Raw genomic sequence first — 12780 nt, 5'->3', positions numbered from 1 at the left:
GTTGGATGTGGCTTCATATTTAATGGACAAACATTAGGGTGGTACCAATCTTCTCATTAAAATGTCAACAAACTCAAAAGCGAATAAGCATATTTACCTATATGTCAAACCATCTGTTTAAACTGCACCAGAATAAAATGATGTCAGACTAATTCCAGTAGAATAAAAGAAGATATGTAAAAATGTGTGAAGATGCTGCTGTAATAAATCTCTTGGCCATACACTCTCCCCCTCCTCTTCCTCTCCTCCTCCTCCTCCTCCTTCTTAAAGATAAGTGGCGGTATACATTCAGCTTGAATAGAAGGATTTAAAAAATATGTTTTCTATGGAAATCACTGCAGGATTACACGGACTTGCCTATAATCTGTGGATCTGCAGACACAGACACTCATACGTGCATTCATGTGCAAAACAGGAAAATCTATATCCACACATGCCCCCAGACTCCCCAGTGACACACAGTCACTTATGCACTGCATGTAAACAGCCTCAGCCATGTTTTTGAATCCATCGCTGGCATTTCGCATGTCTTGTTTGTGTAAATAATTAAGATATAAACAGCACGTGTTCCTGTGCTCCTTTATTTGATCAAAAACACATGCATGAGATGACCCTGCTTCTTCGTGAGAATTCCCAGCCCGCAGCTGCTGAGTTGTTTCATGACACACTGTAAAACATTGAGCAATACAGTGAAAAAAAAAGAATAACAGACGAGTGGTCACTGTGGTTTGACATGTTTTATTTTAGGTCAGAAAGCAAGGAAATGTCTCTGAGCACCAAAGATCCACCCCCAAAGCCACTGCACATGATTCCTATCTGAGGGCCGCAGGGAGAGGAGGAGGAGAGAGAGATAGAAAGAGAGAGAGAGGACAGTCATGCACTTACTAGCAGACACCCACACACAATTTCTCACCAGACACCCACACACTCTTTCTCACATACGCTGCATACACATCAGAGCACCTGCTTTATAGCCGCTCTGTCTGTGGATCTGTTCGTGACGGGCTCGTAGTGCCAAGATGCCTTCCTGTGGCTGGTTGTTGTTGGCTCTCTCTCTGGCAGCACTAACAGGTAAAAAAGTTCCTTCTTTATCCTCAATGATCTCCGTGTGACGACTTTTACTGAGCCGCTTCACTGTGGCGCTCAGTATTTCCGTTTGTTTGTGACAATGACAGAAGCTGTGAAGTGGTGTAAAATGTAAAAAATGGATCATATGCAATCAGTTTTGATTGCATGCATTTAAAATAACTAGCAAAGAGGGGCATAAGAAATTGCCATCTGCTCTTTCCGTGCCTGTTACTCATCAGAATTTCTTTGCATAAAATTCCATCTTAGAAGGAGAAAACAGCTCCGTCTCATGCTCTTCCCTTTTTTCATATTTAACACATCTGTGCACATGGACTACTCTCTCAACTGATTGCATTACTCTTATTGGACACGTTGTGGTTAATGTGATTGATATCATCTTTATTTTTTTGCACAGCCGCCTTGTTTGATCTTGTCGAACGTCCTTTACTTTGACTGATAGGAGAGTTAAGTTGCATTGATATCAGAGATTGCTCTGACAGTCACCGTGTCTAAAAAGATTCAACACGATAAGTCATCCAAGAAAAAGAGTGGCACTTCACACCAATCTGAAAATGTGCTTACACAGCTCAAGCTCAATCACTACTTTGCATCACTTTCCAAGGTCTCCTTTTGTTACCGTGCACTTCTCATTTCAGGAAATACTGTTGGTGCTGTTGCATACCAGCTAACTGAGAGGAACTGCTCTCTGTCCCCACCGGTAAGATCAACTGATGAAATGAGGCTCTGCGATTCAAATACAAAAAAATTACAGAAATGATGTTGTGGAATTGACCTCGAAAAAGTCACACAGCATTTTCCAAATCATGAAACATGTTGCACTTGTTTTATAAAGTTAGAGTTAATGATTACTGCACATGCACTACTGTTAATGATTACAGGGGGAGATACAGAAAGGGATGAATCAGCAGTTCTTCAGGTTTTAATTCAATCTAAAGACTTCACACTCTCTCCCTCTGCCTGTGTGTGTATGTGTCTGTGTGTGTTACAGTACATCCCCAGCACAGCAGTAAATACCACTCTTCGGCTGCAGGAGTTACGAGAGCAAATGTTTCATCTGAATATCTCTGCCTACATTATCCCTGGGACTGATGCTCACCTGGTACATATGCTGTCCGTCATAATCAAGTCATCTGGGCTTAAACCGTGTGTGTGTGTGTGTGTGTGTGTGTGTGTTAGACACTAACCTCTGTTTCTCTGTCAGAGTGAATATATTGCACCACGTGATGCCAGGATGGCCTTCATGTCCGGCTTTACAGGCTCCGCAGGTACAATCCCTTTCTGCCTCTTGTTTTCTCTGCCTCCTCCTCCTTCTCCTTTTCTCCGTCGTCCTCCTCCTTCCCATGACTCAACTCCCCTCGTCTGAGTGCCGCGGTCATGCAGCTCCTTTTCTTTCATCCCACATCCTCACCATACTGCCATCTCCTCGCTGATTTAGTTACACAGCTTTTACTCACTGCGTCATTGCATCCCCTCATTCATCGCAGAGTAACTTCACCATTAAATCTACTTTTACGCAGTAATGGAGAACAGAATTAATGATCATACATATTTCTGTACTCAGCTGCTGCACGCATGAAAGGATAAGGAGACAGATGACATTTTGGTGAAGTGCTGTTTACACCAGGCCAACCCTACGCGAAACTCCATTAAGAAAAGTCACATTTTCCGAGGCCCCCATTAAAGGAATACCTCACCCACAAAATGATCATCTGTATATCAATTACTACATTAAATTTGTGAAGAAGGCATGTTTTTCTCGCAGGCCTCCATGAAAAACGAGGATCCAAAATCAGAGGAAATTCTTGAATTGAAGTGAAAAGGGATCTGCGTTTAACAACAGCAAAACTTCTTGTGCATTATAATCCAAGCTTCATTTATCCAGTCATATGCTCAGTCAGAGTTTACGACTGACTTCTTTTTTGACAGGCAATATGGCTGTTAGTATTCCAGAATCCTGGCCATATAGAATAACTAACAAACATGTTTTAAATAACCATATGATAGCCTACATTTATTCCAAAGAAAAACCATAAATGCTATGATCCAACACATGTATAGATGTTAGCCTACATTAGATGCATGTCTTTTCGCATTCCAAGTCCATCAAATTAAAATGCTTGAATATAAGAAGTGGTCTATTGAACAGAGTAAACAATCAGAGAAGATGAGCGACAAATGCAGAGGAGGAAAAGCACTCAGTAAAAGAGTGCCAAGCGTCACCGTAAAGTCTTCCATGATAACATCCAAAGAATCACTAAGCCCAGAATCCACCATCTGGCTCGCCATTGTGGAGCAAAAAGTGTCTTCTGTCTGATCTATGAGGAAGCTCTCCATCTGTATAGGATTTTCCTGGCGAATATGATCTGTGATGCTGTCACCTACACCAAGCACGCCAAGAGGAAGACTGCCGTGGATGTGTTGTATACTCTGAAGCGGCAGCGACGCACTCTTTGCTGCCTTGGTGGATAAATAGATCCGTCAGTTATTGGAGTCCCTAAAATCTGGTCTTCACAATACAAGTTTATATTGAAGTTGTCTTGGCAACATATCTTGTAGGTCTCACAACACTGGGATATTTGATATGCTAGTTGGAATTTATTTATTTATTAGTCATATTTCCCACTGGATATTTTGGTTGTTGATATTGTCATCTGCCAGACAACTTCACATGATACGGGCAAAAAGCCAGCATATGCCTGCTAACGTAAACCCTGTGCTAAGTATTCCCAAACACAGTCATTTTCACTGTTTTCTGTTTTCTGTTGATCAGGGTTCAAACAGACGTGTTTGCTCAGGCACGCTTCTCTTCCGTAGGAGTGTTTTTATTAGTAATGTTTTAGCAAAAATCCAATCGTTAGGATTCTTCTTTCATCGTGGAGGCATGCGAGAAAAAGCTTCTTCTCAGCTGTTGCTATTTAAGTGTATCTATGTTATGTGAAGCTGTAACAGTGGAATGATAATGTAAGCCCTGATTATATATCCACCACACATCACCAGGTTGCCATCTCCCCTGTGTTTCTTCTTAACCTTCCTGTTTCTCCTCTCACGCCCGCATTTTTCAAGATTAGCTGGCCCATCACGCATTGTTCTAAGTCAACTCTGACATTTATAGTCATTTGTAATTCACTGTCAACGCTGCCCTCTCCATAACACAGCTGCTGTCCTGCCTCTCCTCAGGCACTGGCGTAGTTACACAGACCAAGGCCGCTCTGTGGACAGACAGCCGCTACTGGGTTCAAGCTGAGAGACAGATGGACTGCAACTGGGAGTTGGAAAAAGATGGTAGGGGGCGATTGTATTATGATTACTTGTTATGACAACGCAGGACACGTGGATTCCAATCAAATATTTGTGGGTTTGATGATCGTTAGTCTAAAAATATCCTGACAAATGCTGCACCCATTATCAGAGGATTTACATGATGAGAATAGCTCATGAACAGACTAAAAGTCACTGCATGTTGCGTCTCGCAAAAACACTTTAACTTGGCGTTGTACATATGATGTTAATGCACAGTGTGCGATTTAACACATCGGATGTATGCAGTGGGAAAGAAAGCTGAACCAACAACACAGCACGTATGCTGCATAAAGAAACATGCTGCAAATACAGAACAAATAGAGCCTGAAACACTGCATGTTGCAACACAACAGATGATAGATACCAGAGTGCTCAAACAAACAATTCTGACATTACTGGAAAACATCCTCAGTGTTTTCCAGATGACTAGCATGTTCATCAGTTAACACGTTTGTTTGGATTATTTTACATGTGTTTGTTGTTAAATTGTTCTGTGTGTACAGGAAACTTTTCAACTTCCCCCCCTCAGCATATCAGAGTGGCTTTATTGTTAGTGTTGCTGTTGCTCTCCATTTTCCTCAGAGCTCAGCAAATAATGACATAAATATCCAGGAGTCAGTTATAAATATTAACACACTCACCTTTAAACAAAGCAATGAACAAAGGTAGTATCAATGAATGGTGGAAAAATGAGGAAACCATCATCTTAATATCAATCACAACAAACAAAACTGAAACTGAACCTCCCATTGCCAGCTCGATAACACTGCAGTTCCAATGACGTCACTCAGGTGAGACAAAGTAAATTAATCTCAGAAGGAAGCGAACAAACCTGTAATGCAGTAGGCAGGTAAACTCATTGCTCAACAATATCGGCTTTCTAACTACATTCTACACCTACATTGATACTCTTTGGTAACTAGCGATAGCTACTTATAGCTACTAGGTTGCACAATGGTTGACGCACTTCTTTTGTGCCAAAAATTGAGCCTTCATTAATTGCATAGAGAAAGCAAGGCTTATAGAGAACCAATCTAAAAGCTGATCAGTGTTGGTGAAGCTCCTTTGAAAGCATAGCTTCGCAAGCTACCACCTATTTCACACTGGTAGACGTTGAACTACGACAAATATAGTTTGGTAACTAAAGCGACTTAAAAAATGTAGCTCAAACTACTTTGTAAAAAATGATCAAACTGAAAAAGTACATGTTATACGAAATTAGAGCAAAATATGATGCAAGAAAGCCACATACTAGCAACAAATGTCACTTGTTCACAGGTCTTAAACAAGAATATAAAATACCCCATTTAAGGAATGTCAGATTTGGCTTTGTAATGTAATAATGTCCATCAGTCAGACGCCTCCCTGTCAGAAACTAGAGTCCAGGTGGGGGTGTTAGTCAAGTAACTAAGATAGCATGCAGCAACTTCTGAACATTTGTTGATTAACAGCAATAACCAATACTTCTGACTAATTGTGGTCGAAGGTGGTTCAATTACAGTAGAGAAGCAATGGTAAAATAAAAATAAAAAACCCTTCTTCTCATTTTATGCCCCCAAATTGTTTGTATTTTAAGTAGTTAACTACACAAAAAAATGGAAAAAGTAATTTGACTATTTGAATCAATATGTAAATATGAATGTGGTTGAACTACGAGCAAGCTACTGCAAAATGTCATCTACATACTAGTTTAATTACATGTACACTGACGCTGATGGTGTCATTGTTCTATAATCATTACATTATGCAATCAATATTTGTTTCATCATTATAAGTTAAAGCAAAAGATTTGTCTATTTCCACTTTAATGTGCTCACTGAGATTCTGTATTTTTGCTTTGCCTGTTGCTGTTCTAGGGAAATTATTTTGTGAAAGCTGGCCCCACAGTCCAAACAGGCGCATGTCACCTGTCAACAACTATCATAATAAGAATTAAAAAATGTTTTCTTTATTTTTAAAAAGTACAGTTATATACAATGCATATCATGATATGATGCATTTTCAGAGCCAGTATTGGTGTACAATAAAACAAAACTTTTGCTGGTCTAAAGTTTTCAACATCAGAGCCTGCCAGCAGATTTAAAAGGCAACAGCAAGGTCAATGAGGATTAAACAGACCTACCTTATCATAAAGACAGTGATGGACAGGAAGAATACATTGCAGATGAGTGAGACACTGCAGTAGTGTTAGCATCAGATGAGAGAGACCACCATGTGCCCTGCAGCTTCACCATCAGGTGATGGAGAGCCTGGTGTGCCTTCAAGAGCTTAACAGCGATTGTGATACTTCATAGTTTGTAATGTTAAAAGCTTCAATAGTTACTCATTACAATAATCTGTATCCAGTGTTCTTAAGTGGTCTATTAAACTTTGTTGTGCATTTGGAAGTATAAATCCTCACATTGAACGATGTTCAAATTCACCTGCTCTGTGCTGCGGGAAAGGGCCCCACTTGGGGTTAGCCATGGGGGGGGCTTCATGTGTTTGTGTTACAGTGCTGAAAGTATATGTTTGTCACCTGGTTTTTTTTTTGTTTTTGTTTTTTTTAATGTGCCGTGTCCCTTGGATACCTGCTGCTTATGGTCTGGCACCTGGTCACCACCTTTTGGTGGGCTGTGGGGGTGCACACTTATAAACATCACAAACACAGAAAATAAGAAGAAAACAAGCCTATGTATTGTTTTTTAGGAAAATCCTGGATAATTTAGCTTTAAGGTCTTTAGTGGGAACAAATGTGTTTCAAGCTAAAAATCACAGACAAAGTAGTGAAGTCAGAGGTGGACTAACACATCCTTCGTTTTGGTCTTTTTACTGGATATTTTGACAATAACAAATATTAATAAAATCTTTTAGTCTTTAAGTTGCAGTGCATTGAACTGTATTTTATTCTATAGTCCCTTAGAACATGGGTCACTCTTTCATAGTGTCTTGTAACAGATTATGGGACAGGAAGTGACCTTTAACTGCTTGTAAATGTGATCATTTATATATTTCCATGTTACTGACTGCCTTAAGACAGAATAACAAGTGGCTTATTGCACATTTAAACCTTCACATTTTGATCAGTATAGTCAAAATATATTTTTATTATTATTATAATTATTACTATATTTATGTTAACTGACTGATCTGCTATCAATTTTTATATACTGATGTATTGTTTAATTTTCAAATCCACTCTTTGTTACAAAACAATTTTTTATTTGATTTAATACACATGTATAAAACATTTTGAATATTTCTGTGATGTATCACGATGTTCACCACAGGTAGGTCAAATTGATTTACTCTGTCACATCCTGTAAAGTCAATAATAACTTGAGTCTGTCATGTGTGATGTTCCCCAGTGTCCATCAGCAGTGTAGCGGAGTGGCTGATCTCTGAGGTCCCACCAGGCAGCGAGATCGGCTTTGATCCCTTCCTCTTCTCCCTCAGTGAGTCTCTATTCTCCATCTCTCCTGTCAGTCCGGGTTAACATCAATAAAGTCCTCACCCAAGTAGACGGAAAATTATCGATGGAGCCTGCAGGCGCCACGCAGACTGTTTACTTGAGATTGATTCGGCTCGGTGTGTGTAATCATCTGCAATTTCCTCCATTAGAAACGCAGGAGGACTACAGCATCAATCTGGAGTCCAGCAATCGCAGCCTCAAGTCCATCCCTGATAACCTGGTCGACCAAGTGTGGAAGGACAGACCGCCCATCCCGCCTGACAACCTCACCCGCCTGCCTGACAGAGTCATACGTGGGTTTCCTTACATGTCTCAATACACACTCACTCTGCAGTCTGCTGCTCTGCCTCTGTGGTGCCCTTTATCTGTGTGCTGATAAATACCTGCAAACTGGACAGAAAGCAATAAGCAGCTCCACAAACACAGCCATAAAGAACACGTTAGTGTCTTTATGGCTGCCTGACAGATCAAATACTAACTTTGAGAGAATGGAAAAGCCTCGGGAGAAGGAAGTTGTCTGGACGCCTGTAGGTCCTATTAGTCTTTATGGTCGGAGAATAGATAAATGGCACAAGTGGAGAGCATCATAAACCTAATGGTGTCTGTGTGTGTGTATGTGTGTGTGTGTGTGTGTGTATTTTAGTGAGTCTTTTGTAAATGCTGATTCATAGTTTGGATATGAAAGCTTTGGCAGCCCAGGTAGAGCTCATAAAGTGATGAGCAGTTTGCAAATGTCAGGAATGTCAAAGAAAAGGACAAAGTTATGAAAAAAACCACTGATGTGTGTCTGCACTTAGTGGAAGCATCACTTTTACAGAAGGCACTGCTATTCACGTCCTCAGAGCTGCACTAATCAATATTTTTATATGAACAATAGGTCAGTGACACGTAATATGAAAGGTGTTGCTCCAAGAAGCAATTAAGAGAGTTTTCATGTTTGGTACAATTGATTTGTACCGTGGCAAAGAACGATTGCCCCCCTTCTCCACTCCCCGCAGCTCAGCTTTCACATTAGTAATGTTGTTCCAGGCTTGAGTACACTTGCAGCATCATCTACATGACATTTGTTTGTGTTGACGCCACAGTGTAAAAGTGTGCCAATTACAAGATCCTGTGCCCAAACTATGCAATGGAGTCGAGCTTCGAATTATGCCTTATGTTGTTTATAGTTGTATTTTGAAAACAATGTCAAGAACACTCTTGCCTGCCTCCCTACTTTATCACCTGTGGCCATGCAGTTGGGGTTATTCCTCTGTTTCCCGATTCTACAAGTTCTCCTAAGGTCCTATGTATGTTCCCAGGGTCCTAGGTTCCCAGGATCCTATGTTCCCAGGGTCCTATGTATATCCCGAGGGTCCTATGTTCCCAGGGTCCTATGTATGTCCCCAGGATCCTATGTTCCCAGGGTCCAGTGTTCCCAGGGTCCTATGTATATCCCCAGGGTCCTATGTTCCCAGGGTCCTATGTATGTCCCGAGGGTCCTATGTTCCCAGGGTCCTATGTATGTCCCGAGGGTCCTATGTTCCCAGGGTTCTATGTATGTTCCCAGGGTCCTATGTAAGCAGGATCCTATGTTCCCAGGGTCCTATGTATATCCCCAGGGTCCTATGTTCCCAGGGTCCTATGTATGTCTCGAGGGTCCTATGTATGTCCCCAGGGTCCTGTGTTCCCAGGATCCTATGTTCCCAGGGTCCTATGTATATCCCCAGGGTCCTATGTTCCCGGGGTCCTATGTATGTCCCCAGGGTCCTATGCTCCCAGGGTCCTATGTATGTTCCTTGGGTTCTTTGTATGTCCCCAGGGTTCTGTCTTCCCAGGGTCCTATGTATGTTCCCAGGGTCCCATTTTCCCAGGGTCCTATGTATATCCCCAGAGTTCTATCTTCCCAGGGTCCTATGTATATCCCCAGAGTTCTATCTTCCCAGGGTCCTATGTATGCCCCCAGGGTCCTTTGTTCCCAGGGTCCTATGTATATCCGCAGGGTCTTACATACGTTCCTGGGGTCCTATGTATGTTTCCAGGGTCCAATGTATGTTCCCAGGGTCCTATGTATGTTTCCAGGGTCCTATATATGTTCCCAGGGTCCTATGTATGTTCCCAGGGTCCTATATATGTTCCCAGGGTCCTATGTATGTCCCCAGGGTCCTGTGTTCCCAGGATCCTATGTTCCCAGGGTCCTATGTATATCCCCAGGGTCCTATGTTCCCGGGGTCCTATGTATGTCCCCAGGGTCCTATGCTCCCAGGGTCCTATGTATGTTCCTTGGGTTCTTTGTATGTCCCCAGGGTTCTGTCTTCCCAGGGTCCTATGTATGTTCCCAGGGTCCCATTTTCCCAGGGTCCTATGTATATCCCCAGAGTTCTATCTTCCCAGGGTCCTATGTATGCCCCCAGGGTCCTTTGTTCCCAGGGTCTTACATACGTTCCCGGGGTCCTATGTATGTTTCCAGGGTCCAATGTATGTTCCCAGGGTCCTATGTATGTTCCCAGGGTCCTATATATGTTCCCAGGGTCCTATGTATGTCCCCAGGGTCCAATGTATGTCCCCAGGGTCCTATGTTCCCAGGGTCCAATGTATGTCTAGGGTCCTATGTTCCCAGGGTCCTATGTATGTTCCTTGGGTTCTTTGTATGTCCCCAGGGTTCTGTCTTCCCAGGGTCCTATGTATATCCCCAGGGTCCTATGTTCCTAGGGTCCTGTGTATATCCCCAGAGTTCTATCTTCCCAGGGCCCTATGTATATCCCCAGGGTCTTATGTACTTCCCCAGGGTCTTATGTATATCCCCAGCAGGGTTTCCGCAGGTCATTAAAAAGCATTAAAAGTCATTAAATAGATTTTGCGAAAATTAAGGCCTTAAATGGCATTAAAAAGCATTAAATTCAATGTCCAGAGGCATTAAAAAATGAAATACACTTGATGGAAAAAAACATTGTTATTCACGATTTATTTTGATTATATCAACATTTAATAATTTTGATCGGAAGTATAATGTGATGATTGACAGGCGGAACCCTTTAATTGGCTATTGTTTACGGCTGGTGCACAAAGTCACAACACTGGATGCTTGGAATGGAACGTTCTGTGAGCGTGCTCATGCTGTGGCGAAAGAGCGGAGCGAATATTAGCAAATGTCGGAAAAATGGGAAAATGCAAGTTTCAGCAGAAGTGGTTGGATGAGGAACTATTCAGAACCTGGTTAAAGCCCGTCGACGGTTAGTGTCGCTCACCAGACCTTTCTCAAGAAAAGAAAGGTCTGGCTGGGCCGACTCTCACTTTGAGATTGGAGAAAAAAACGCCCCGGCTGCTTGTACTTCTTTCAACCAATCACAATCGTTCTGGGTGGTGCCATGGCAACGGTGCGCTTGCAAAAATATTGCCGGGGGGAAACAGGTTTTGGTGTAACACGCCCACAAAAATATCGCCTACAGGACACGAACCATGGCAGAAAAATGGCTACATCCCCGCAAGATCAAACACCGCAAAAGTTAGTAAAGGACGTGTTGAAAATGGTTGAAAACTGCTACACAACCGGAGGTGGTAGGGCAGGACTTCAGCGGATGGCTCGTTCCGCCCAATGAGAGGCTGATCTCTGCAGCGAACTTCCGCCCACTCAGACTAGTCGACAGTAAACCTGGAGAGGCATTTTGTAGCGAGTGCAAAAAGATCTTCAAACTTTGCACAATGGACGTCAATGCGGTGAAATCACACATGCTGTCAGGTAGTCACAAGTTGACGATTAAAGGCAGGCAGCAGTTAACTGTGCTGAATTTCTTTGCCGTGACCAGCAACGCAATTTCTGCTGTCGCCACCACAACTGCAGCTGCTGCTGCTACCACCACCACACCTGCCGCTACAGTGACCGCCTCCAGCCTTTTCAGGTTAGAGTTAGTTTTTCACATCATTCTTCAGGCTATGTGTAAATAAATTCTGAGACTGTGGGGCATCGGTGGCTTAGTGGTGGAGCAGGTGCCCCATGTATAAGGCTGTTGCCGCAGCGGCACGGGTTCGAGTCCAGCCTGTGGCCCTTTGTCGCATGTCACTCCCTCTCTCTCTCCCCCTTCCCACTTCACTGTCCTGTCCATTAAAGGCAAAAAATGCCCCAAAAAAAATCTTAAAAAAAAAAAAAAAATTCTGAGACTGTGAACTGTCTTGTGAGCCATTTCTAATTCACTATAGAGTGACAGTTAATGTAAATTTAGATTTTCTCAAATATTCAAGATTAGCATTGTCAAATGCTTACATTTGCTTATTTTGTCTATATACATATATATATATATATATATATATATATATATATATAATAGATAAATAAAAAACTGTATCTGCAGTTGGACATGGGCATTAAATTTGTTTAAAGTGGCATTAAAAACGGCATTAAAAAGCATTAAATTAGATTTGCTGATACCTGCAGAAACCCTGCCCAGGGTCTTATGTATGTTCCCAGAGTCCTATGTACGTTCCCAGGGTCCTATATATGTTCCCAGAGTCCTATATATGTTCCCGGGGTCCTATGTATGTTCCCGGGGTCCTATGTTCCCAGGGTCCAATGTACGTTCCGAGGGTCCTATGTATGTTACTGGGGTCCTATGTTCCCAGGGTCCTATGTATGTTCCTGGGGTCCTATGTATGTTCCCAGGGTCCTATGTATGTTCCCAGGGTCCTATGTATGTTCCCAGGTCACTATGTATGTTCCCAGGTCACTATGTATGTCTCCAGGGTTCTATCTTCCCAGGGTTTGTTCTAGAGGGCTGCATTGGGACTGGATCCCGCTGGGTTCCGCGGGACCCAATGCAAATATTGCGGGCGCCGGCGGTTTGGACTTTGCTGCGGGCGGGAACGGGTGGCTAAAAAAACCCACTGCGGGATCTTGGTGCATGCATAAGCGTTTCCAATCTATATTTATTCATAAATGGACAAATATGCCCTGGCCTGAACCAGCT

The 12780-nt window shown here is 42.4% G+C and overlaps 1 protein-coding gene across 1 annotated transcript in view; it reads left to right on the top strand.

Moving 5' to 3' along the window:
• Positions 1 to 871: 871 nt before the first annotated feature.
• Positions 872 to 12780, top strand: part of xpnpep2 (X-prolyl aminopeptidase (aminopeptidase P) 2, membrane-bound) — a 33342-nt gene continuing 21433 nt past the window's right edge. The window contains exons 1-7 of the mRNA XM_033632564.2: positions 872 to 1071; positions 1725 to 1786; positions 2078 to 2188; positions 2291 to 2354; positions 4267 to 4371; positions 7737 to 7823; positions 7990 to 8133. Of these exons, the coding sequence (XP_033488455.1) occupies positions 1020 to 1071; positions 1725 to 1786; positions 2078 to 2188; positions 2291 to 2354; positions 4267 to 4371; positions 7737 to 7823; positions 7990 to 8133 (625 nt within the window). The 5' untranslated portion in view covers positions 872 to 1019. The remainder of the gene's footprint in view (positions 1072 to 1724; positions 1787 to 2077; positions 2189 to 2290; positions 2355 to 4266; positions 4372 to 7736; positions 7824 to 7989; positions 8134 to 12780) is intronic.

Source organism: Epinephelus lanceolatus, chromosome 7, assembly GCF_041903045.1.
Source record: "Epinephelus lanceolatus isolate andai-2023 chromosome 7, ASM4190304v1, whole genome shotgun sequence".
Lineage (NCBI taxonomy): Eukaryota > Metazoa > Chordata > Actinopteri > Perciformes > Serranidae > Epinephelus > Epinephelus lanceolatus.
Note: the sequence above shows the minus strand (reverse complement) of the source record. Positions and strands in the feature narration are given on the sequence as shown.